This window comes from Stenella coeruleoalba (genome assembly GCF_951394435.1).
Source record: "Stenella coeruleoalba genome assembly, chromosome: 8".
Classification (NCBI taxonomy): domain Eukaryota; kingdom Metazoa; phylum Chordata; class Mammalia; order Artiodactyla; family Delphinidae; genus Stenella; species Stenella coeruleoalba.
Window position 1 is genome coordinate 596,203 of NC_137154.1, and position 25,738 is coordinate 621,940.

At 66.2% G+C, this 25,738-nt stretch overlaps 1 protein-coding gene across 5 annotated transcripts; it reads right to left on the reverse strand.

Annotated features, from left to right (window-relative positions):
• Positions 1 to 1,976: 1,976 nt before the first annotated feature.
• CHID1 (chitinase domain containing 1) lies at positions 1,977 to 24,889 on the reverse strand. Of its 5 annotated transcripts, none has more exons than XM_079929136.1 (13): positions 24,791 to 24,889; positions 22,067 to 22,220; positions 21,408 to 21,557; positions 21,017 to 21,149; positions 20,417 to 20,461; positions 19,535 to 19,641; positions 19,060 to 19,121; positions 16,123 to 16,215; positions 10,992 to 11,093; positions 10,307 to 10,462; positions 2,526 to 2,606; positions 2,307 to 2,349; positions 1,977 to 2,151 (listed from the first exon to the last, which is right to left on the reverse strand). In XM_079929136.1, exons 2-13 carry the CDS (start codon positions 22,175 to 22,177, stop codon positions 2,053 to 2,055), a joined length of 1,182 nt encoding a protein of 393 aa, XP_079785262.1. In that variant the 5' UTR covers positions 22,178 to 22,220; positions 24,791 to 24,889; the 3' UTR covers positions 1,977 to 2,052. The 5 variants fall into 5 exon arrangements, with proteins under 5 accessions (XP_079785262.1, XP_079785264.1, XP_079785263.1 ...); XM_079929138.1 differs by lacking the exon at positions 24,791 to 24,889 and adding an exon at positions 24,764 to 24,787; XM_079929137.1 differs by lacking the exon at positions 24,791 to 24,889 and adding an exon at positions 24,679 to 24,779.
• Positions 24,890 to 25,738: the final 849 nt, after the last annotated feature.

Below are 25,738 nucleotides of genomic sequence, written 5' to 3' on the forward strand. Positions count from 1 at the left end.
CCCGCCCACGGCCCGTGCTGCGGACACCCCTCTCCCAGCGTGGGGGGGCCCCCATCCAGCCTCAGGGCCTCCCCCTCCCCCAGGGGTGTCCTCCCAAAATGGAGCTCAGCTCCATCTTTCCTGTTCTCTTTCTATTCCTGTTTCGTTCCTGGGAACTTTGTCCCTTAAGTGTCACTCACGGATTTTGCAAGTAAGTAGGCTGTTGGCAGTGAAGCAGTTGTCACAAGGCCCAGAATCAGAGAAACGGTCAAACTGTGTCAAACCACCTCAAAGGTGGGGCGGGGCTTCCTGAGGACAGAACTGACGGGGAGTGAGGAGGGTGGTGGGTCTGGGGGTCCAGGCTGGGGGGTGGTCCCCTCCCAAGGGCCTCACAAGCTGTGGGGCATCTGACCCACCAATTGGTACCCCATACTCTCAGTTTCCAGCCCATACTCCTGCCGGCCCCGCGGCCCCACCCCCTCTGCATCCTTGCTGTGTGGCAGACCTGCCTGGTGATACCTAGCAAGGCACTGACCCCGGCACAACCCAGACCACCAGGGTGCCCGGCCCCTCCTGGCCCTTGGACCCCCACCGCACGCCCCACCGGCCTCCCCTGTCCTCACTCCACGGAAGCCACCAGAACGCCGGGGACCGTTCCAGCAGAAGTCAGAGTTAGCGGTTCACGCACCAAAACCAAACTGTCCTCAGGCACGACAGCAAACAAGCAGGAAGGAAGTGAGCACAGTCCAGCCAAGCTGTCCCCCAGCCCTGCCAGCGCTCTCTGCCCTCTGCCCAGGTCCCCGTTCGCACCTCTCCGGCTCTGCTCGGGGAAAGCCGCTGCTCGCCTGTGTTCGGTCATGCCCGCGCGCCTCAGGCGCAGCCTTGCGGGCACCAGACCCTCACGCCCAGCCCTGGCTCAGCTTCTCTCATGGCCCCCAAGCTGCCTTGGCAGCCCCGACTCCACTGAGGTCCCACTGGGACACGCGGGGCCAGCCCTGCCTGCTGCCACGTGCTGGCCCGCGCCTCCGTGGGGTTCCCAAGCCCCCTCCCCCCTCGCTGGTTTCCCCGTGCTCCAAGCTTAGGCTGAGGAGCCTCCCAGGCACCCGGCATCCGGTCACCCAGCTGGCTCCACAGCCACAGACACCGAGCACGCTGTGGGCCCACAACCGGCCTCGCCCCCTCCTGCCCCAACTCCTGCAGACTGCCCCGCACACAGCCCAGCGCCCACTCCCAGTGCAATGGCCTCCTGCTCCCCTCCCGACCAGGCCCTGACCCCGAGGACAGATACATGTCCCTTAGGACCCTCCCCCAGTCACGTCCCACAGCCGTTGCACCCTGGGCTCACGCACAGCGTCTGACCAGCGGGTCCAGCCAGCAGCACCATCACGTGCAGATCCATCTGCTTGGAGCCAGCGGGCCCACCGAGGGGGCAAGGGCTGGGGTCCGCTGTCCTTCAACTCCTGGCAACCCAGGGCTTCTCCCACTGCTCCCTCCTGGGAGCATGGCCGTTCCCAGCAGGCAGTGGACCTGCGGCAAGCTGTCGTTCCGCAGTGACCACACAGCCCACAGCACCACCGTGGGACACGGCCAGCCTCTCAGAGCCCCGGTCTCCGCTGTGGTGCCCCCGCCCTCGCTGTGTGGTGCCCATCGGGCTCCCAGGCAGGCAAGCTGAGTCAGCACCTGCAGGGGGAGGCCAGGGCCCCTCTGCACGGCCCTGGGGTGACGCCCACCGGAGTGTCTAAGTGTCGGGGAGCCTGGGGCTGTCCCGGAGCCTCCAAACCCACAGCGATCTGCAGGCCGTGCAGGACTCCCTGCCAGCCTGTGGGTCTTGCCGTCACCGGCCACCAACGGGCAGACAGCCAGGGCTGGGCCAGAGGGGCCTGCATCCTCAGGGCCTGCTGCCCCCCACCACCTGGACTGCCCGCCCCATCACTGATGAGGAGCCTGGGGTCCCAGGCCGCCCTGACCCCGCCCGAGGCCGCAGCGCACACAGCACGGAAAATGGAAGAGCCTGTATTTTGCCTGTCACTCTCTCTGTCTCTTGGAAAAGCTCAGGCCGGCTCCAGGCCAGGCCTACAGCAGGTCGTAGAAGTAGTCCAGGCCCTGGCCCAGCTCCCAGATGGACAGCCCGACGCCCAGCTCCCTGGCCAGCTCTAGCCGCACCTGCAAGGACTGAAGCAGTGGGAGTGTCGGCCCCGCCCTGCCCGCCTGCCCCACCGTGGGCCACCTGCCGACCCCTGCCCACCACAACCAAGCTGAGGGCCAGGGTTGCTGGGGAAGGGCTTGTGTCTGCTGCCCCCATGCCCAGCGTCAGGACCCACACGCACCTTCAGTGTCGGGTAGAAGACGATGTGCCTCCCACCGCGGCTTCTGCAAGACAGCAGAACCCTCAGCCCGCCAGCCCGACTCCCACCCGCCTCTGCTCCTCCCAGCCCCACCCCCCTCCAGCCAAAGCCTCAGGTGCCCCTCCTCGGGCCAGGCTGGCCCTCAGGGGCAGAGGCCGAGCTCGAGGCCCGCATCACCTGGGGCTGCCCCCGGACACTCACTTCTTGTACTCGAAGAAGTGCTCTGCGGCCTGGCTGTCCCATACCATCTGGGGCCGGTGGTCCTTCAGCGTCTGGATGTACCTGGGGGAGGCCGGGTGTGGGTGCGGGGGCCCTCCCCTGCCCACCCGAGCACCTGGACAGGGTGGAAGTGGCCTCTGCCCTCACGCAAGGGGTGAGGCCACCAGAGGGCAGCAGGATGCGGGGTGTCATCCCATCCCCCGATGGTCTGTGGAGTGCCTGCAGCACACTGGGCCAGGTGGGAGGGCCACGCGTGTGGCCAGACACGAAAAAAAGTCAGGAAGCAGGACCATGGGACGGGGTCTGGAACACCCGGGCCAAGGCTGCAGCAGCCGGGTCCTCACTGGGGGTAGGAGGAGGACAGAGACCCCGAGAGGCTGCTGAGATGTGAGCAGAGGCCGTGGCCGTGCTTCAGAGCTCACGCCGCACCCTGAGCTGGCGGCATGGCGTGCGGGTGGAGCGCAGACCCCGCGCTGTGGGCGCAGCGCCTGCTGGGCCGGTGGTGCGGGCAGGAGCTCCTGGGGTCGGCCTGAGGGAGACTGCACCTGCTGCAGGAGAAGCAGCAACTTCTGCAGTTGCGGAGGAGGTTTGGGGCCAGCTGCAGGCCTGAGGATGAACGAGAACTGGGGGCAGCCTCGGCACTTCCCCCCCCGCCCCCGGGGTTGGGGGACAACAGTCCAGGGCAGTGGTTTCCGGGCCCTTTCAGAGGCCAAGTTGTTCTCAGCCTGCCTCCTTGCTGTGGACACAGCTGCCCCAAGCCCACGGCAGGCCCCACCTCACTGCCAGGAGCAGGGGTTGAGAACCCCTCCCCGCCCAACAGAGGACACACAGAGGACAGGCCGGTGCCTAAGGTGCCGCATGGCCAGGACAACTGGGGTCTCCAGCTCACCCCGTGTCTTCCTGGCACGCAGCCGATGACCAGACAGGCCAGAGACCTGCAGCCTGGGCCCAGGGAGGGGGCTGCGGTGCTCCAGGCTGCACCTTGCACATCGGCAGTGGGTCAGGGCTGGACAGAGCCCCCATCAACCAGCTCGAATCGTCCAAGATTATTGCGTTATACTTAATTAGCACAACGCTCTTGGGATGCTTGATGTCATCTGCAGCTTCTGATCCAGCGTTGGCTACGTGGCTGAGACAGGTGTGGCATGTGCGGGGATGGGATGTGTGGGGAAGGGTGAGGCATCCCGACCCAGCCTGTCCCTGAGCCCCCGAGGCCCAGGGCAGATGCTGGCGGGCAGGTGGCTCTGGGCCCTCACGTCTGGGGAGCTCTGGCTGTGCACTCCTCCTCCGGGGCTTCCCCTCAAAATCTGCTACCTGCTGGAGGTGGTGAGGCTGCGGGGGTGGCTGAGGCTGGGGGTTCAGCCAGACCCCTGAGAGCGCCTGGTCCCTCCCCTCTGAAGGCCGAGGCTTGGCGGTGCCAGGGCAGGGACCACACAGGCCCTCACACTCGCCTGGGTGCAGCCCCGGGAACGTGGAGCAGCAGAGTGGGGTGTGAGCCAGGGTGGGCTGGAGGGACAGCTGTGCAGGGGGCTCCCAGGCAGGCGGTCCAGGAGGAAGAGCAGGGCCACGGGGGCTGAGGGTCGGGGTGGCAGGGGCCTGCCTGGGAGGAGGAGGAAGCCGGGGCGGGGTGGGGATGAACGGAGGGAATCGGTACCAATGGGCCCTGAGCGTTTCCCTGAACTAAAGTGGAAGGCCTCGGTCACACGCCGGGTGACTCTGTTTCCACGAAATGTCCGGACGAGACGAGTCCACAGGCAACGCAGATTAGTGCCCCAGGGGTGGGGTGAGGTGGGGGGCTGCTACCAAGCGTTCTGGAATTGGAGGTGGTGGCTGCACAACCCTGGGAACGGACTAAATGCCGCGCAGGTGTGCGCTTTGCAGTGGGGGGTGTACGGTGCGTGACTCATACCGCCCCCACTCAAAAGAGTTCTCGGGCTTTGGAGTGAAGGGTTCAAGGAATGGCAGACAGAATCGTAGACGAAGACACACCAAATGGGCGGGTGGAGGATTCAGGGCACCGAGACGAGTTGCACGTCCCCCAGTTTCCAGAGGAGCGAGCAGAGACCAGCCGAAGAGAGGTGATCAGGCTGTGTGGGTGAGGTGTGGATGAGGTGTGGGTGAGGGGGAAGAAGGGAGCTGGGGGGGCGGAGGAGGAAGGGGACACCCCGCCCCAGGAGGAAAGCCTAGCGAGGCCTCTGCCTCGGCTGGCGGGGCCTGCGGTGCCCTGTGCTCTCCGCTGTGACCCCACGAGAACTGAAGGGCCTGACCTCATCTGGCCAAGTCTGAGCCACCTGTGTGCCCTGGGTGGCGAGGCCGCCGGCAGCGTGACCCACAGCTGCAGCCTGCCCCGGATGGCACTGCTTCCGAGCCGGCCTGAGGGCCTGGGCTGGGCATGCCCCGGGGGGCACCTGACCTGCTGGCCCACCTTCTGGGCAGGTGACCTTCCTGGGCACCGAGAAGGGCGGTCCACCCTGACCCGGTTTCCCCTGCAGCCCCTGCAGCATGCAGCCAGGACTCCACGGCCCCTGGTGATGGCCTTCCCAGGCTGGGCCGGAAAGGGGCGCGTGGAAGGGGTAGGGCCCCCCCGCCGGAGGCCCACACGGGGGGTCCAGTGGGTGCCGCTGCGGGTGACGTAAGGAGGTGCCCCCACCCCCGGGTCCCAGGCCCCCACCTGCAAGCAGTGGGACCGTTCCCAGCTGTGCCTCCGACGCAAGGGCTGGCAGATACCCCGAGCAGAGGCACTGTGAAAGCGGGCAGGGTCAAAGGTGTGTGGGGAGACCCCGGCTGGGAAGCAAGAGCACGATGCTTGGAGAGGACCAGGACAGGCTCCGAGATCACACAAGCCAGTGAAAAAGCAAAGGACCTCAGTAAAGAGCACGGCGCAGGGACGGAGAAGGCCCAGAGCCACGGGGGAGTGGCGACAGGCAGCCCTGGGACCAGGCGCCACCAGTCGCCCCTAGGCAGAGCGAGACCCCGGCACAGGACACACAGGGAGCGCTTCCCCGAGCCTCTGTGCCCTTGACCTCTGGTGCCCTGGCCCCAAAAGAGGCCTCTGAGCAGGGGCAGGGTCCTGCCAGCCATGGCCTGCCCTCGGGGGTCCGTCTGGCCGTGCTCTGCGGGGCTGGCTCTTCTTGAGGCCCCTGGGAGGCGGCGGCAGGAGAGGCCAGGCGGGGCGGGGCTGGGCCACAGATGCGGGGCATGGGTGCACACTTGGCCTGAGGGCCCTTGCGGGACTAGCCGCGCGCCCTGGCCGCCAGGGCAGTGGGAGGGCCTCCCACAATGGGGGCTCGGCAGCCATGGGGACCCACGGATCAGCACGCAGAACTGCACATGGGGTGACGTGGGCCTGCAGGCGGGGGAGCCCTGGCCCCTCCTGGGGTGTTTCTCGGTTGCCCAGACGCCTCAAAGTTGGGGAGTGGCGAGGCCACGCACACAGGAGCCCGGCCGTGGTCGTGATGGGGTCTGCTGTCACCCAGGGAAGGCCGACAGAGGCTGGGGGGTCAGTGGAGAACCCAGAATGTGCACACACAGCCTGCCCTCCGCCCCTCCCCCTGCGGCAGGCACAGAAGGCGGGCCTGGCTGATGGAGGCCAGAAGGCCAAGCCCTGGCCTGACAGAGCTGCCAGCCTCCCGCCCCTGCTCCGCGGGGCGGGCGAGGGAGCAGATGGTGCGGCCGCTAATCCCCCACTGCCTGAGGGGGCCGGGGACACCTGCCACAGAAGGCCAGGGTCTCAGCGCTGGAGACGCTGAGACGGGAGAGCAGATAATCCTGGGCCAGGCTGGCCTGAGCTTCTGTCAGCGGAAGAGATGGAGAGACTCCGGCGGCCATGGGGCTCACCTGCCCCTCACACCTGGCCTGTCATCTGCTCAGGGACAGAGGCTGTTGTAGTGAGTTCCGGGGTGGAGACCGGCTGAGGGGTGCATCCTGGTGAGCTGTGTTTCTGGGGGGGCCGGACCTGGGTGAACACGCTCACCCCCTGCAGAGGCAGCCCTCCCCTCTCCTCCCTCCCCTGAACAGGCATCCACCCGCAGGCGGCCTCGTTAAGCCTGCCTATCTGGTTCCCCAGATCCGAACTACCTGGCCCTGGGAGGGGGAGGGCTGCTGACCAGCCCTGGGAGAGGCCTCTCCCCATGACCCCCAGAGCCCCAAGGCCCTGAGCCCAGGGGTCAACCCTGCCCTGCCCACCGGGGAAGGGCTGGAAGAAATCAGGCTGTGGACAAAGGAGGTCAAGTGCAACCCCAGGGGCCAGCCGGGGGCCCCACCCCCTGTCCAAGGCTCACCCAGGGTGCGGGCAGCAGGCGGCAGATGGCCGGCCAGGGCCCTGGGAGGGAGGAGGAAGCAGTGGGGTGGGGGCACTCGGGCCGCGGGAGGGTGAAGCCTTGGTGCGGGCGCCGGGTGTGGGGGGTCCTGCGGGCCCACCCACCATGGGATGAGGAGCGTCCGGGAGCCGCCAGACCTGGTCTCACTGCACCCGCCCGAACTCGGCCCCATTCCGTGGGAGGGCTGAGGCCTGGGGAGGAGAGGAGCTCTGCGACGTGCCAGTTCCCCAGCTCAGGCCGGCAGCAGCCCCGCCGCCCATGCATGGGGGGGACTCCGGGCATCCCCACACCATGGCACCCCCCAGATGCCGACGCGACCCCCGGAGACAGCAGTCAGCCCTTCACGGGCCTGTCGACTCCACCCGGGCCCCCCTCAGCCCCTCCACAGGACAAACTCACCGGGTAGGACCCAAGCGGGCGCCGCTGCCTGACCTCCATGTGCCCCTGAGGGGGGGAGCCGCAGCCCTGCCACCCGGCACTCAGCCTGCTCGGCCCCTTGGGCGGCCCTGCTGAGCCGGCACCTGCTTGGTCCAGGTGAGGTGGGTGGCGGACTCCAGGAGGCCTGGGCTGGGCGGTCCCTGACACACAGCCCAGCCATGCCCCCGGGCCTGGGGGAAGCCTCTCTACCGCCCCGGCACAGGCCCACCTCCCTCCTCTGCCTCCAGGCCTGGCTGTCATCAGTGGGGGCACGTCTGGTGGGGGGACACGCTCAGCTGGGGTGGGGCCCCGATGAGGCGATGCAGCCTTCCGTCCCTGGCTGGGGGCAGCCTGTATGCGTGCGTGTACGTGCGCACCTGTGCTCTCGCTAAACACACATCTTCATAACCAGACTCCCCCCTCTGCCTCCCAGCCGCTCCTCAGAACCGGCAGGGGCCGTGTGGTGCCTTTGTCGCCGGGCCCCAAGAGCTGGGTTAATGGCTGCAAAAACTCCACCTCATGAGCTACTGCTGGGCCCACGTTTAGTAAAGAAATTACAGCTCTTCACTCCTCAGGCGGTGTTAGAGATGAACCGTGTCCCCCCAATTCATATGTTGCGTCCTAACCCCCAGAACCTCAGAATGTGACTATAATTGGAGGTAGGGCCTTTAAAGAAATGTTTAATGTAAGATGACTGAGGTACCCTGGGGTGGCCCTAACCCCACAAGACTGTGTGCTTATAAGAGAAAGTCAGGAGACAGACCTACACAGAGCAACGACCCCGTGAGGACACAGGGAGGAGACGGCTGTCTACACGCCGAGGAGAGAAGGCCTCAGGAGGACCAGCCCTGCCCACACCTGGGTCTGAGACTCCAGCCTCCAGGGCTGGAGACGACACTTCTGTGGCTCAAGCCCGGCCGTGGTACCTGTGTGGCGGCCTGAGCAGAGGTGGGTGGCACCTCCTGCCCTGCCTGTAGGCCCCAACACCTCCTGCCCTGCCCGTAGGCCCGGGCCAGCAAAGCCGGGGGCTGGAGCAGAGGTGGGGCGCCGGGTTCCTCTGGCTCTGCCTCACGCGGGCGACCCTGGCTACTGACCCCACCTCTGCAGCAGGAGAAAACGCCCTCCTACTCCAGCTCCTGAAGCCCTAGGGCCTGGTGCTGGGAGCCCGAGCTCCAGAGGCAGCTCTGCCCGATGCCCCCCGAGCCGGGCACCCTGTCAGGGACGCTCCGAGGAGCCCCACATCTGGAAAGGCTGTGGTGGGGACGGGGCAGCACACAAAGAACAGACAGCAGCAATGACAGGGAGGACAGATGGGCGGGGCGGATCCAAGGCACAGGCACCGGGGGCCGAGAGCCCCTCTGCTGCGGGGACATGGGGTAGGCTTGGGCTGCTCCAGGGCAGCGCCCGCCAGCCCGGCTCCCGCCATCCACAGGGCTCCCCCAGCAGAGGGGCAGGCCCCAGGGAGGAGGGGCTCCCAGGCCTGCGCTGGAGCCCAGGCCCTAGCACCAGCTGTGCGCACCGGGCAGGGTCGGGGAGGCACGGCTGACTCCGACATCCCACCCCTGGAGGGGCCCAATCCGCTTCTCCTCGTCCTGGAGGCCCTGCCTCCAGCACAAAAGGGACCCAGGAAACGGGAGCCCCGCCCCACTGCGGGGGCAGGCCGGGAGCAGCCCTCCAGGACCCACGAGTCCAGGCACGGGCCAACCCAGCAGCCTCTGTCTCTCCCCCAGGGCAGACCTGAGGGAGTCACTGTGGACGACGGGCGCGGACAGCCTAGCGGGCAGCTGGCATTCGGCGCCTGACCCCTGCCTGGGCTGACACGTGTGTCCCTGCGGCAAGCAAGCCTGCAGGTGACCCTGCAAACAGTGGGGAGCAGTGGGCACACGCGCTCAGGTCACAGCCTCGGGACCGTCTCTTCTGACGGAACCAGGTCCCTCAGAGAAGCGTACAACTCTTGGTGTCCAGGGGACGTGACGGCACCCAGAGTGAAAGCAGAGGGTCAGGAACCCCAGATGCCCAACACCTAGCCAAGCGAACGAAACTCACAGCATCCAGCCCGGAGCAGAGGCCCACGGAGAGCTGGCTCGACGGGACCACGGGAAGGGGACAGTGCTGACTGGACCCCAGGCGGGCCCAACGCCAGGCAACCGGTCTCACACAGTGCTGAGAGGACACGCAAAGGCTAAGCCCCAAACGCGCTGCCTGACAAGAGAGCTACTACGACACATGGGAAGGAAAAGCCCCGGACGAGACGCGACCAAGAAACGGTCTGTGGGCTTGAAGACAGCAAGGAAAACTGAACAGAAGAAAACAGAGGCCAAACAAATAAAATGAGTGTCAGCGGATGGGGGGACAAACAGACTGGCCTAACACACGAGTACTCACGGGCCCGGAAGAAGAGAAGAGAAAGGGAGAGACAAGAAAAATCCTGGAAAAAATAGACTATAACCTTTCCACGTATGATAAAAAGGATAAATACACAAATCTAAAAAACTCAACGGAAACCAGGTGGCAAAAATGTAAAGAAGCCTGCGTGGAGGCACCTGGTGATCAGAGCGCGGGGGTGCTCGGTGGCGATACGTGTGGAGTAACCGGGTGACGAGTGTCTCGTGGGCCAGAACGCACGGGAAGATGGCGAAGCAACACCGTCGAGGTCCTGGAACAAGCTGGCAACCCAGAACCCCACATCCGGCACAAACATCTCCCCAAAACCCAGCAAGATAAAACGGAAGAGGATTCAACACTGGTAGAAATGCATAGCAAGCAACACAAAGGGCGTCCTTCAGGCCGAAGGAGAGGAGGCCGGGGGGCCGCGTGCTGCTCGGGCCAGATGGGGGCCGCACCCCCGCCGACCCAGGGGAAGAGAGGGCACTGGGACAGCACCCTGCAGGCGCCTGGTACGTGGTCAGACCCTGCCAGGCCTCCTCCTCGCCGCACCCCCTCACTTCTGGGAGACACACACCTGACACAGGGTGCCGTGGCAGACGGCACAGGAAGCCACCTGGCTTGGGGCAGCCGCTGGCTCACCTGGCCCCGATGACAGGCTCGCGGGTGTCCTTGGAGGCGGAGTAGTCCATGCCGTAGAAGTTGAGTCCCAGCAGGATCTTGCTCCGCCACTTGGACTTGGGGTCCAGGACCTGGACGCAGGCTCGCACCCAGGACAGCGGTGCACTGGGGCCGGCCCTGCGGGGCCAAGGAGAAGTGGGTTCAGCAGCAGGCAGAGGCCTCAGACGCCCCAGGTTGGGGTGGGGCCCACACACGGAGTGGGAAGGACGGCAGCAGACAGGCGGGCCCCTGCAGTCAGCTGAGAGGCTCAGGTGAAGCCTGGGATGGACAGAGGCAGCAGCACGACGCCCCCGGCCACAGGGGCACCTTCTCCTGGTCAGCGAGGCGGGCCTAGCACCACAGCCACCATGTGGCGGCCAGGATCGCATAGGCGTGGATGGAAGCCCGGGATGGCATTCCCATGGGGGTGCCCGCTGCCCTGTGTCACGTGACTCCAGAAAGGAGAAGGTCGCCCAATGCAAGGCCAATTGCGGGCTTTGGGAAGACGAGACCGGGCCCTTCCTGTGCCTGGAACCGCGAGCTGACAAAGCGTGGCCCTGTGCAGGCTCGTGGGAAGCTGGACTTTGCCTGAGCGTCTAGGCCCCGGTCGTGGGAGCATCTCTGCGCCAAGCCAGAGCACGCGGGGCCCCGGGGTGCCCCCACTCACTGCCGCGCCGTGGAGTAGTCGTAGGTCATGAGGCTGAAGCCGTCCAGCACGGGGCCCAGCTGCTCAAGCTCCTTGTGTGTGAACATGCCCAGCTTGTCGGTCCTGCAGCGAGACGGCGCGCTCACCACACCCAGCTCGCACAGCCCTCCAGCCCCGCCCAGCTGACACCTGGGCCAGCAGAGGGCACGGCAAGCCGGCCGTGTGGGCTCCCAGCTCACGCCCCTTCCTCCCACGCCAGGAAGACACCTCAGGCCACTTTCCCTGCAGAGTGGCCCAGCGCTCGGTCACAGGGGATGGCCCGCAGCTGGGTCCCGACAGGCAGAGCCTGCTGCTGGAGGTCCAGCAGAGGCCCGGCTCCCCTCCTGCCCAGTGCACGGGAGACCGCGGCTAGCCCAGCTCCGGGAGGGCCCATCCATACGTGGGCACAGGTGCCCCAGGCCAGCCCCGCTTCATCTCAGCTGCGAGCACGCTGCTATGAGCAGAGCGCCCTCCCTCCCAAGGCCTCAGGCCTGGGGCAGGCGGGAGCCCAGGTGGCCTGTCTGCTAGACACACCTGGTCTGCTAGCCCACCCGCTCTGCCTGCAGCAGCCCCTAGGACTGCAGCCTTGTCCCAGGGGGGTCGGGGCCCTCTGCTCCCCCCAACATGTGAGCAGAGAGAGAATCCCTCTTCTCAGCCAGCACCTCCAATCCCTGGGCAGGGGCAGGGGGGCCCACCGTGTGGACCTGAGCCATGGTCACTGGTTCCACAGGGTCCAGGCAGCCCGGCCCAGGTCCCCCCGACACATGAGGCACCTGTGGGACCTGACGACCAGCAGCACCAGCCAACGACCCCAGGACCCCAAAGCCCGCCCCCGAGGGGGGTAAAGCGACCCCAGAACCCCGAAGCCCGCCCCCGAGGGGGTAAAGCGACCCCAGGACCCCAGAGCCCGCCCCCGCGGGGGTAAAGCGACCCCAGGACCCCGAAGCCCACCCCCGAGGGGGTAAAGCGACCCCAGGACCCCAAAGCCCGCCCCCGCGGGGGTAAAGCGACCCCAGGACGCCAAAGCCCGCCCCCGAGGGGGATAAAGCGACACTCGGTGGTGGGCACCTGCCGCGGCAGGGAGCTCGGGGACACACCTGGGGAGCAGATGCCCTACCGGGCAGTGACAGCCATGCTCCCTGTGGCCACACTCCAGACCGGCCCTCTAAAGTCAGCTAGAAGGCGCCAGGCCCGGCAGGCGGCGTTTTCCTCCCGGCTCAGCCCGAGATGGAGACGGGCCTGTGTGAGGAGGGCCTGGCGCACCCCACAAAGAGCGGATGCCATCAGCTCCAGGAAGATGTTTCCACAATTCAAAAGCTCACCCGTCCTCAGGTGGACATTCGCTCAGGAACCCACGGACACCCAGCCCTACCGTTTCTGGATTCGATGGCTCACAAGGGGAGGCAGGGTTGCGAGCGGAGCAGTTCAGTGGCCCAGCAGGGAGTATGCCCCTGTGTCTCACGTCCTGGTCACTGCAGCACCGGGGCCTTCCAGGAGACATTCCCTGCTCAACTGGGAGAGGGGATTCCACCCCCAGGGGTCCTGGAAGCGCTGGTACCAGGTGTGAAGGGGAGGCCGGCGAGGGACAGGACTAAGGCAGGCAGAGGGGCAGGAGCAACGAACTCAGCGGGGGGAGCGGGCCCCAGGAGGCCTACTACCCTGCTGGCCTCACTCACCCCATAAAAAGAAACCCTTCTGCTCAAACCTGCTCAGCACAGCGAACAGCCTCACTTTCACTGGCCGATTATTTCTTAGACAAACACTCTCAAGAACGGCCACGGGGGCCAGGGAGAATGGAGGTTTCCAAGCCCCTTCTCCCAGTCACACTGTTCCAAGAAGTCCGCCGCTCGGGGAGGAGCCTGGTGCAGGCTCCCATCCCACACGACTCCCCGAGCTGTCACCTTTGCTGGTTTCAGCTGCAGCCCCGTCAGAGGCAGGCTCTGCTCTGTGCAGCCTGCGCCCACTGCGCTGGGGGCCGCGGCTCCTGCCAACATCAAGTGCGCGGTCCAAAGGGCTGCAGGGGCCGCCCTGGCCCACCAGCCCCTCTGCTTCCCAAGGCTCTGACCACCTCATGGCCTCTGGCCACGCCTCGTGTCTGGGCACCCGGGGCTGCCAGGTGCTTCTCACTGAGTTACTACCCGTCTGACTGCAGGCACCCCTCCCCTCCAGAAGGCCAGCCTGCCCCACGGGATCCTTCCCCCCGAGACCCTGAAGCTGCCAGAGGCGGGGCTAGGGCAGCGCCCGTGTCTCCTCGGGGCGTTGCAGGATGAGGTGGCCCTGGTAGACGTCATGTGGCCTGGCCTCCCCTCTCCACGTGGTCACGGACAATGGACACGGCGTGGCCTATAGACCAGGGGTCCCCAACCCCCGGTCCTCGGACTGCCACTGGTCCGCGGCCTGTCAGGATCGGGCCACACAGCAGGAGGCGAGCAGTGGGCAAGTGAGCGGAGCTTCATCCGCCACTCCCCGTCGCTCCCACTACCACCTGAGCCACCCCCGCCCCTGCCCGTGCAAAAACTGTCTTCCACGAAACCGGTCCCTGGTGCCAAGAAGGTTGGGGACCGCTGCTCTAGACAGTTTCCCCCCAGACACGAGGAGGCTCGCCCAGAGAAGGACCCCCACCCATCTCCTTCCTGACTGTGGGGAGATGGCCTGCCCGAAACCATGGGAAACCACGGGGGTGGCTGCAGCACCCGTCAAGGTGGGCACCTGCCTGTGAGGATGCGAGCTCACCGCAGGGCAGGTCCTGGGAAGGAAGCCAGCCCACCATGCCTGAGGCCAGTACTTTCCTGAGGGTTCCGGGAGTGCTGGATTCTCAGAAGATACAGCCTGAGAAGCCGGGGTGAGAACTAACTCAGAGCCCCCTCCGGAGCGAGGACGGCCCAGGGCTGATTAAACCAGCTGACTGGTGCTGGAACGTCAATGGGGGCCGAGCCGCGACCTCGGGAGCAGGGCTCAAGGTCAGAATGGCCGCTGTGCCAGCGGCCCCTGGAGGGAGGCGCCCGGCCAAGGCGCACAGCGGCAAAGGCGCACCGGCCCTGGCGCAGCACACACAGCCCCTCCTGGGGCGGCTGTTCCCGTGGGGGGCAGCGCAGCCCTTGTGAGGCGACTGATGCTGCAGAAAACCCCAGAAAGACTGTTTACGGCTCCCTGGCTCCTCTGCGGGGGCTGCTAGCCAGAAGCATGGCAGACCAAGTCAACGATGAGACCAATTCCGAGGCCGCCAGAGCCTCTGGAGAGAGCAGGGCTTGCCCGCCAGCCGGGGGCATGCAGCCCAGGCCTGAGCCCCCCCCAGACACACCCCTGGCTGCCAGCAGGGGCAGGCCAGACTAGGCCACAGCTCAGCGGCAGTGCCCAGGACCCGTGCCTCCAGCCCTGGCCACGGTCTCCTCCCTCCGGTCACCTCCTCGGCTGCCGGGTGGAGGGTACTTCCTCCCCTGGCCACCGCAGGGTGAGAGAGCAGCCCTGGCTCACACCATCCACTTCCTGCCTAGGGGACAGGAGCTCAGGCTAGACGGCTGGGCAGAGAGGGCGCCGGTCAGAGAGCTGCTCCCCACCCTGCCCCAAGCCCTCCCGCCCTTCCAGGCCCCGCCCAGAGACCAGCCCCTCCATGGGTGTCTCCCGCCCTTCCAGGCCAAGCCCAGAGACCAGCCCCTCCACACACACACACACACACTCTCCAGCACATGGGCTGGGAGTCTGCTCTCTGCTCCCGTCAGAAGCTGCGAGGCCCGAGGCCCTGGGGAGTGGCGGGGTGTCAGCAGGGAGGGGCTGCAAGCAAGGCCTCTGGGTCCCACCCCCGGCCAGGCAACCAACCTCTCCCCAGCCGAGACTGAAGGGCTGCCCCAGCTTCCGAGGAGCTTGTCTCTGCCGACGGCCCCTGACTACAAAGGGCAACCGGGGCTCCATCGGCCACAGCACCCCTCCCCGAACCGTCACAGAAACCAGCAGACCCCGGAAACGGGTGCCCACGTCTGCAGCCGAGCCCACAGGCTCTGTGAGTGTCTGCCACCCCTGGCTCTTCCAGAACGGGGCCCCCCATCCTAGGAGGACTGGCGGCCCCTGCTACCGCCAGCCTATCACACGCGTGTGTTGCACACAGGAGCACACACGAGGCTGAGGGCCCTGGAAAGATGGGGAGAAGAGTCGGGAGGGAGGCCGAGGCCTTTGGGCTTGGGTGGGACCACCGCCCAGGCCTCTGGTGACGCGTGGGGGCTCTGGGGGCACGAGGGCCAAGCAAAGGGCGGGCAGCCAACCTGGGAGCGGCAGGTGCCTGCTGTGGTGGCTGCGGCCTTGGCCTTGGAGCGCCCGCAGGCTCCTCTGTGTGGGGCTATCGGCCTGTGAGCGTCAGGGTCGCCAGATAGCTCGGGTCCCAGAGCTGCCCACCCGCTCCTGTTAACTGGCCCGCGCTGCAGAGCGAGCCGACAGCCGGGGTGACAAGATGCATGGACAGCGGTCCCTCCAGAGCAGTGCACTGAGGGCCCAGGCTGCCCTGGGAGCCAGCGGAGACCAGGCAGAGCGCAGGCAGCACCCCTGGGCCTCTGTGCGCCATCGACCCGCCACTTGGCTCTGAGCTGCCCTCAGTCCTCACTGTGCGATCTGCCCTCCTCCGCGCCCAGCACAGGCTGGACGTGGGAGCCAGGCCACCTGACTTGGCACTCGGGCCCCGCACCTCCCTGTCCCGGGGGTTCTGGAAGAGCTGCCTCACCGGGCTCTGCGTCCCGGTGTGTGCAGGGCCGGGGGTGGCTGTGCGAGGGGGCTGGGCTGGCTGCCGCCCTGGGGTGGGAGGTCAGGGCCCCCTGGGCACAAGCCCTCATCTCAAGGCAGGATATGAACAGCTGGGCTCAGCGTGGGAGCCGTGACCTCCTGGGGCCTAAAGCGGCACAGGCCTGCACCGCAGTGCCCGGGGCCTCGCCAGGGACCAGCGGGGGCGGGGAACGAGTCTAAACAACACGGTGTCAAGTGCTCAGGTGTAAGGACGCAGCCTTGACCCGCTGACGCATGAGGGCGCGCTGAGGCCACCGAGGTGTCCGAGTGTGCTGATGAGGACCCGTCACACACGCGGTGGCCAGCGTGTACCTGGACGGGACTGGCCAGCAAGCACGGCACTTACCCAGGGGCGACAGCGGGCGGGATGACCAAGAAGGCTAGCAGCCGGGCCTGGTGCAGGGCCTCGGCCACGTGGGTGAGCAGGTGAATGAGGCCCCTGCAAAGAAACAGAGGACAGGTCAGGGGCAGCTGGGCCAAGGCCCGCTGCAGGCAGACGCCCCTCACGGCCACGCTCTGCCTTGGAGGTACAGGCTCCCGGGTGGGTGCACCAGGGGGCCTGGAAGACACCGCGGGGATCGCCCTCCACCTAGACTGCCTGCCCAGCCCCCATCCTTCCTCACACTCAAGCCCCCTCCCTCCCCACAAGAGTAGGGTGGAGAGCAGAGAGGGATCGGTGTGGTGCCCCATCACCTCTGGACCCTCCCAGACACACAGCCGGGCAGGGAGTCAGGAAGGACCCATGTGGACCTGGCATGCTGGCCTGCTGGTGGCCAGGTCAGCCTGGGCCACGAAACACCTCAGGCCGTGCTGAGAGCCCTGCTGCACCCGGGAGGTGCCTTGAAATGAGGACTTTGGGGCGGCTCCACTGATGAGGCCTTGTGCCCAGGGGGCCCTGACCTCCCACCCCAGGGTGGCGGCCGGCCCAGCCCCCTCGCACAGCCACCCCCGGCCCTGCACACACCGGGATGCAGAACTCTGTGTGCCTTGGCCCCAGGGGGAAATAAGGAGGGGGCACCGGCGTGTGCTCGACCAGGAGTGCCTGGAGGCGGGGGAGCGTCTCTGCAGGCAGCGGGCCACCAGGCAGGGGGCAGAGGAGACAGCAGTGTCACAGGGTCGCCTGGACCCTAGGCGTGTGGTAGGTGGCAGTATCTCAGAGCTGGCGGGCAGCACGTCCGGCGGGACAGTGGCTCTGGCACCGCCTGGGAGCACTCGTCAGGACACCCCAGTCCCGGAGGCCACCGTCACCATGCCTGGGAGGCTGTGGGCCCAGTGACCGACCTGGGTCCTTTGCTGCAGCCCCTCAGGAGCCCCCTCCGTCTGGAGAACAGGCAGCAAGTGCTCCCCGCCACTACCAAGTGCAGGAGGGTCAGAGGGGCTGCCCCGGCCCCCAGCCCAGAGCAAGTCCGCAAAGAGCGAGGGGGTGGGGCAAGCACAGCTGCCGGTCATCCTGCCAAGGCCGCCATGGGGCCTGGTGCGCACTGACCACCGGGCTGTGGCAGCCTCTCAGAGCCTCCCAGGTGGCCCCCACTCAGCGGGAGCGATCCCGGTCACTCCGCTCTGGCTTTGACTGTAGGTGGTCAGGGGCGCCCTCGGGGGAGCACGCGGGCTGGAGGGGGCCGGCACCTCCCTGAGGCCAGAAGCTGTCAGCACCTGTCACTGCCGGGTGCCTTCCTGGCTTCTGGGACCACCCAGGGGATTGCCTCTCTGTGAGAGGGGGGAGGCGGCCTCATGGCCCAGGGGAAGCACCTGCTCGGTGGGGACCGGGGGCAGTCTGCTGGGACGGAGTCCCTGGGGTTTCCCCTCGGCTGCCCGCCCGCCCGCTTGCCCGGTGTGAATGCAGGAGACGGGCCTCTCGCCAGCGCCGGGCAGCGCCGCACGCTCCTCCCCGGGAGGCTTTCACGAGAGGGCCTGGGGGACCCGCAGCCCAGGGTGGCACGTGGACAAGGTGCCATTGCCTCGCATCACACCAAACAGGCCTTCCCAGGGTGACCTGGCGCTTTGGGTAGGAAACAGAAGCCTAAAGAGGGTGACAAGTGGGCACAGGAGCACGGACGCCCCTGTCATGCCTGCCACGGCCAGGCCTGTCCTCGGAAGCAGCTCCCAGGCAGCAGTGTCCAAAGCCATCTACCAGGCTGGCCAGCCTCCGCCCTCCTCCGGGCCCCCCGCCAGGAGCCCCCGGGGTACGGAGGCGCTGCCGGCTGCTCCGGCACCTCCTTGCCCAGCTGCACCCCCTCCTCAGAAGGCGCCATAAGGCCTCCTCAGCAGGGCCACCACCCAGCAAGGACGGAGGCAGAGCCGAGGGGGTGGGGGGATTGTCTCTCGGCCAAAAGCCAGGGCCCCCGACGTGCAGGTGCCGCGTCGGCTCCCAACAGACGTGGGTATCCTCCACGCTCTCAGCCTGGCTGTCTCCACCCATCCTCCTCCTGAGCTCCAGCCTTGGGGCCCTCCCAGGGCAGGTGGACAGAGAGGGAGCCTTTCAGAAGCACCCACTGGGGCGGGGGTCTGAGCACCGAGAAGCAGGCACCGTGGCCGGGGCCTGGGTCCAGGCCACCCCTGTTCCCGAGGCCAATAGTGGAGTCTCCCTACCCCCACCCAGGCAGAGAGGCCCCGGCACGCCTGGCTCCATGCACAGCTTCCTCTGGGTCTCGGGCAGGAGGCCTGTCCCCCTGCACAGACCCCTTGACAATGCGCATCCCCCTGCATTGAGAGGCAGGAGACCCCACGGACGCTGTCTCCGAGCAGGCAGAGCACCGCCTGCAGCTGCAGGAGGGTAGGAGAGGAGCCCTGCCCAGGGCTACCCCAGGGGTTTGGGACACGTACAGAACCAGGAGAGCGGCTCCTGCAGGGGACCTGCCCCTCTCCCGCCCTGCCGGGTCACTCTGGCTGTGAGCCTCATGTGCAGGGTGGATGCTGCGAGGGGACCACGCGGCATCCTCCCAGGCCGGCTGACGCAAAGCCTGTGGGCCTGGGCGGCAGATCCCTTTCCCAGAGGACTCTGTGGCCACCTGCTCCAAGGGCCCCTGGCCCTGCACGGCCACCTCTTCTCCAAGTCCCCTGGGGGCTCCATCAGGCCAACCACGTGGGTGTCTCAGCTGGCCACCTGCCCGCAGCTGCCCCCGGGCCTCTTGGAGCCACTGTCCGACTCTCTCGGGGTGCCATCCCCACCCCCAGGTGCAGACTGTGGGAAGCAGGCCCTCCTCCCACACGAGGTCCCCCCACATCCTTCTTCCAGCCTCTTCCTGACCCCTGGGGGCCCGCACGCTGCCCACAGCCCACTCACGCGTGCTTCTGGATCAGCAGCTGGTTCCAGACCTCCACCACCAGGCCGTCAAAGTGCTGGCTCTGAGAGGAACGGGGGCTGCTGAGGAGGGCCCCAGGAGGAAGGGGTGGGAGGGAGGCGCAGAGGCAGCCCCGCTTCCTCCCACCCAACCGGGCCTCAGCCCGAGGGCCAGGCTGCAGGCCTGGAAGCCCCTCTCTGAAGGTGGCGGTGTGGGGGTCCCCAGAGGAGCCAGGAGCAGAGGAGCTGGGGCTCTCGCGTGCCCTGTCCACTGGTATGCCTCCCCCAAACCTGACCCCAGGGCCCTGAAGGGTTCTCCCCTCCCCGCAGCCCAGCACCAGCTACCAGGATGGGTTCCCTCCCAGGAGGGTAGCCGGCAGCTGGGCACTGCCCAAGGGAAGCCCCTGCCCCCGAGACGCATGGTGGCCAGAGGGAGCCCACGGCAGCCGGTGGTGGCTGTGCGGGCACCGCGCGTCACCTTGGCCACCTGGACGACGGTCCTGCTGAGCTCCTCTATCTCGTCCTCGCTGTCCAGGACATTCTGAAAGTCCTCGTACGTCCAGTCCTCGAACCGGAGCCGAGGCACTGGGGACAGACCCGCAGAGACTGTGACCCTCTGTGCCGGCCCTGCCCACAGGCTGGCCCTTGGCCTCCAGAGCAGAGTGACCACAGCCAGGCACCCAGTGAGGTCATCCCAGTGCAAGGTGGCTGGGTGAGGGAGGGGCACCAGGGGGCGCTGGGGAAGGACGGAGGTGCGCACCCTCTCCTCTCGGCACACCAGGCCCCCGAGTGCCCGGATGCTGGCCCGCCCGCTGCCTCCTGCCCGCCTCCGGCTGGACCAGCCTCCGCCGGCTCCCCGCTGGCCCAGCTGCAGGCCCCCTTCCTCCTGTTCAGCTGTTATGCGCCCCTAGACCCCCAAGCCTCCCTCCCCAGCCCCACTGCACTTTGCAATGGGTCCCTTCCTCGCCAGCCACGAGCTCCAGGACGGGCAGGGCAGGGTGAGCGTCACCCTTGGGCGCAGCCCCCAGGTGCCCTCGATAAACACTCCTGGGTGAATGAAGCGATGGGAGGGCAGGACCACAGGCGAAGGCGGGCTGGCCTTGGTGGGCTGAGCTGGGTGGGCGGGAGGGCCAAAGGGCTCTGGCCGGACTGAGGGCCATGAATGCCGGGCTGGGGCGGCCTCACTTCTGAGCCGTTGGGAGAGTGACCAACGTGCCAGGCAGCACAGCCTGGGTTACCAGGCAAGCAGGTGTGAAGACCCCGGGGCCACTGACCCACCCACAGGGAGCTCCAGGACCTCCACCCGTGGCGTATGGCCTAAGGGCCCCCAGCCCTGACCCCGCAGGCCCACTGGACTCACCCACACGCAGGCCCCTGGCCTGCTTCCTGACGGCCCGCATCCACCCTGTGGGACGTGGAGAAGCCAGTCAATGTGGGGACACAGCCGCCTGCCCATGTGAAGACTTGCCCTACCCGCCAGGAGGAGAACAAAGGGAGGGGGGCAGGGGAGAGTCTGCGGGCCCTGCACTGCCCCTCCTCCCCCTGCAGGACCGCCAGGGCCAGGGGCAAGTGGCTGCTCTGGGGGCGACGACTCCGAGGCGCCTGGGACCATCTCTCAGAGCTGAGGGGAATCCAGGGGCCAGGCACTGACGCTGCCCGGCCGTGTCCTCCAACACACTGCCCCCCCAGCTCGGGGAGCCCCACCACCAGCTAACACCTCCTCTCTCTGAACCCAAAAGGGAGAACATCTGTGCAAACACAGGTGCAAAACATGGCTGTCAGGACAGCCGGGCCTCGCGCCCTCCTGGACACCGTCTTGGCCGCCTCCTCCCTGGACGCTGTGTACAAACCCCCAAGGGCGACAGGGATGCGGGTCGATGCCAGGTAGGCGCCATGCTCGCACACACGCACACCCTCCCAGACCCCTGGGGTGAGCGCAGACGAGCAGCGGGGCGAGCACCTTGGTCCACATCGTCAAGGCCCGTGACCTCAAACATCTCACGGCCGTGCCTCTTCAGCTGCAGCCACACGGGCGCGACGTGGGTGAACTTGCCCCCGAAGATCTTGGCGACATCGTAGCCGTGCCTGTTCCACTGGCAGAGAACGGAGAATGGGTGAGCCTGCTTGCAGCTGGGGCAGAGGGTCTGAGGCCACCTTGGGATGGGGGCACTGCAAGGCTGCCCGCACCATGGGGAACAGGACGCTTGGCGCGATCCCGGCCACTCCTCTGGGAGGCATGGCTCCCGCCACACCCCCATGGCGGCAGCGGCCAGGGGAGGTGAGAACGCAGACAGACCTGAGCAGCCACCTTGCCCTTGGGACCTCCCTGCCCACCCCAGGGCCCGGCTTACTGGCGTGACGTAGCCCAGGATGTCCCCAGCAAAATGCCTTTTGTGGGCCTTCGCTGAGCAGTAGCTGCGATGCTCGAGAACCACATCCTCGGCTCTGAGGTCTGTCACCACCAGACCCCGCTCCTGCACGGGCTTGCTTGAAAACTGAGTCTGAAACAGAAGGAGCAGGGAGAAAGCTGTGAAGGTTCGTCCCCAGGCAGAAGCCCAGGGACAGCAGCGGTCCTCTTGTTCAGCAGGGGTGTGTCCCAGGATCAACACGGAGCTGCTGAGCAGGAGACCGCAGGGAAAGGCCTGCCTTGAGGAGCTGACAGGCCCCGAAGACTCACTCTGCCTCCCCAGGGCTGCCCCAGAAAAAAGGCACAAAGACACAGCCAAAGCCGGTGTGGCTCCTGTCTGATCTGCTCAGTGAAGCGGGGAAGAGCGCAGGGGTCGAGGCAGGGTGAGGGCGGAAACGTGGCACGTCACAGAAGGTCGGCCCAGCGGGGGCAGGCGCACCCTCGGGCCCCAGCACCAGAAGCTGCTCCCGCCAAGGCCAGCCAGCCAGAGCCCTGGGGCAGCACAGCGCAGGCTGCCCAGAGGCCAAGCTCTCGGCTCACAGCCCCAGCGGGCAAGGAGGCGCGATGGCTCAGCCCTTTGGCCCATCTCCAGACTGCCCTTACCTTCTCCAGCAGCGTCTTCGAGGCAGCCTTTTTGGCATCTGACTTTGACAGGGTGGCGTGAACAGAGCCGCAGGCCAGGGCAAGCCAGAGTGTGCCGAGGAGCACCTGCATGGTGGGCGTGTCACAGCAGGGTCCAACCTCGGGGTCCAGGGGGCTGCAGAGAGAGCAGAGCCCGTGGAGACCCCCAGCAGGAAGGGTGTCCCCTCTGCCTACTGTGGCAATGGTCCTAATGGTGCCTGGGGCCTCCCAGCCCTAAGCTGGGCACTGAGCCAGCCCCAATGGCCAGAGTCCAGCTGTCAGCACCGCTGGGCCCTGGCATCCCTCAGACACCCAGGAAGGGCCTTCCTTGCTGCAGGCCGGTGAGCCCTGCCCCACTGCCTCGGGGCCGCCCTAACCACAGCCGGCCAACTAGGAAAACATTGGCTCTCCACCCTCCTCAAACCCCAAAATATTCTGGCTACGAGCTACTGGCTTAAGTGCAAAATAACAGGGCTATGCAAAGGACTAGAAGAAAACTTGGGTGCCTGTGTACGTAGACTCAGGGACAGGGGCTGGAGAGGGGAGGCTTTTCCACCTAAGTCAGCAACAGTAAAGGTTATGATAGGAAACATCAGTAGAGTTTACTACGTAAAAACGTGAAGCTTTCACTTAGGAAACAAAAAGCAAATTTATTTATTTGCTTAAAAAAATATTTATTTAGGTTGTGCACGGTCTTAGTTGCGGCACGCGGGATCTTCGTCGTGGCATGTGGGACCTTTTAGTTGCAGCATGTGGACTTCTTAGTTGAGGCATGTGGGATCTAGTTCCCTGACCAGCCATCGAACCCGGGCCGCGGCACAGGGAGCACGGAGTCTCACCCACTGGACCACTGGGGAAGTCCCAACGAAAAGCAAATTTAAAGAAATAATACACAAAACAAGAAAATACTTGAAACATACTTGACAATGAATTTCTATTCCTCATCTACACGTGACATGCAAAGAACTCTTACAAACTGAAAATAAAACACTCCAATAAAAAATGCCCCACTATAAAATACAGAGAGGACGTGAGAAGGTGTCACACACAGACACCCCATAATACAGACCCCCCCATAACACACAGACCCCACCTCCACCATCACCAGCAACCAAAGGAACGGACGCTGAGATAAGACAGCGAGCTGTGCGTTTTGGTCCCCCCCACCCCCGGGCACTGGCAAGGACTAACAGATTGATGCGACCTGACGACCTGGGGCAGCTTCACTCTCAGAGCTGTTCCTGAGAATTCATGTTGATCAGACCTTTTCGGGTGACAATGTGGTCACAAATATTATACTTTCCAACATGTGTTTCTTTTTTTTCAAAAATCCCACTTTGGGGGACATCCCACTTATGTCGAAAACGCTCCAAGATGCTCACTGCAGCGCTGTTTAATACCCTGCACTCCCAGACGCCAGAATACGGAGGGCGCCACGGTGCTCATGACCCCCTAGTACAAACGTCACAAAGTGCACACGCACAGCAGGGTCCTGTTTTATTATAAATTTATTTATTTATGGCTGCGTTGGATCTTCGGTGCTGTGCGCGGGCTTTCTCTAGCTGCGGCGACTGGGGGCTGCTCTTTGTTGCGGTGTGCAGGCTTCTCATTGCGGTGGCTTCTCTTGTTGTGGAGCACGGGCTCTAGGCGCACGGGCTTCAGTAGTTGTGGCTCGTGGGCTTCAGTAGTTGTGGCACGCGGGCTCCGTAGCTGTGGTGCACGGGCCCAGCTGCTCTGCAGCATGTGGGATCTTCCCGGACCAGGGCTCCAACCCGTGTCCCCTGCGTTGGCAAGTGGATTCTTAACCACTGCGCCACCAGGGAAGCCCTCCACTTCACTCTTAAGATACTGGTTTTAATCCATCAAACCTGTCTCTGCTCAGTGATGTGCAATTTGAGAAATGCTGACCACCGTGCCCTGAGCGACCATCACCAACACCTGGCAGGACCCCGAGCCGACTGTCCCGTGAACAGAATGCTGCCGTCCCCACAGCGGGGGTAAGGTCCGTCACAGATTCTCGCCCGTGAGCACAAATTTTGGAGCTAGCTGTGTTCCTGCGGGGAGGGCCGAGTGCACTTGGAAGTGAAGGCGTCGTAAGAGCAGGAAGACCCCAGCCCCGGCGGACGTTAACCTCGGGTTCTGTCCACACTGTGGGCCACCGTCTGGTTCCCTCAGCGGAGGAACCCTGAGGCAGCCTGCCATGCGCAGGGGGAGCGGGGAGCGGAGGATACTAGCGGGTGGAGGTCAAGAAGGAGCCAGCCCGGCGCGGCCCATCGTGCCCCGGGTCCCGGCCCCACGCCGGCCACGCCACGTGCTGCCGCTCGCGCCCACAAGCTCCCGCCCCGCGTCCTTCGTCCACACCCGCTCTTACACGCACTCACACCCGCTCTCACATCCCCTCTCGTCCACTCCCGCTGTCACACCCACTCACACACCGCCTCTCGTCCACACCTGCTGTCACACCCCTTTCTCGTCCACACCCGCTGTCACACCCACTGTCACACTCCCTCACACCCGCTCATACCACTCCCTCTCGTCCACACCGCTGTCACACCCGTTCTCCCTCGTGCCGCGCCTCCTGCTCTCACACGCACCCCCCGCGCGCTCACTCCGCGGAGAGGAACGGAGGCCGTAGGAGGCGGGGAAGCAGACGCCGGAACGCGGGACGCAGACACCAACCCGGCCAGCCGCCGCCACGGCGCTCACCTTCATGTCCCGGAGACCGGACGCTCGCGAACGCCGTCGGAAGTCCCGCCTCAGAAAGCCCGCACGCCGCCGCCGCCGCGCCACGCCAGCTTCCGGGCCGCCGCCACGCAAGACACGCTGGGGGCGGGGCCGAGAGGGAGGGTGGGGGGGGGGAAGCCGAGGGGAGGAGCCTAGACGGGGAGGGCGGGGCCGGGGCAGAGGGGCGGGGATGGGGGCGGAGCGAGGTCGAGGGGCGGAACCGGGGCGGGGCGGAGCCTGGTGGACAGGGCGGGGCTGATGATGTGGGCGGAAAGGGGCGGGGTGGGCCGGATTGGCCAGGGCGGGGAAGCGGGCGAAAAGGAGGAGACCCGCCCGCGGCGGGTGGGGTCCAGACTTGGGCGATGGGAGGATCTAGAGGCGCGCGCCGACCCCGGCCTTCCGCGGGACCCCGACTCGCCCGGGAACCTAACGCCCACGCTCGACAGCTGGCGCGGGGGTCTGGGTTCGGGGGAGCGCGCGGTCCCCACGCCCCGGCAGCGCACGCTCGGTGGAGGGCTGGGCTCCCGGTGCGACGTCCGCGTTGCGACCACGTGGGTGACCACGAGGGCGCGCCGTGGGTTCCAGGGCCGCAGGTGGCCCGGAGGGCCGCGCAGGTTCGACATCCGGAATTCCACGTTCTCTCTTGAACGCGGGAATCGCCTCTCCAGGCTTTCCTCCTACCGCCTGGTGGCCGCCCGCCAGCCTAGCCCTCCTCCGTCAGCCCCCATGTCGCCCTGGGTGAGCTCTTCTCACTCTTTGGTTTTGGTCACCATCCAGGGGCCGGTGGTGCCCACAACGCTGTCTGGAGCAGGGACACGTGCTCCAGGCCCTCTGGATGGCCCCTGAACATCGTAAATCCCACATATTCTAGAGTCAGTGCTCTCTCTGTCCTCGCCTCCAGGAACTGTGGCACTTCTCACATGCAAATCC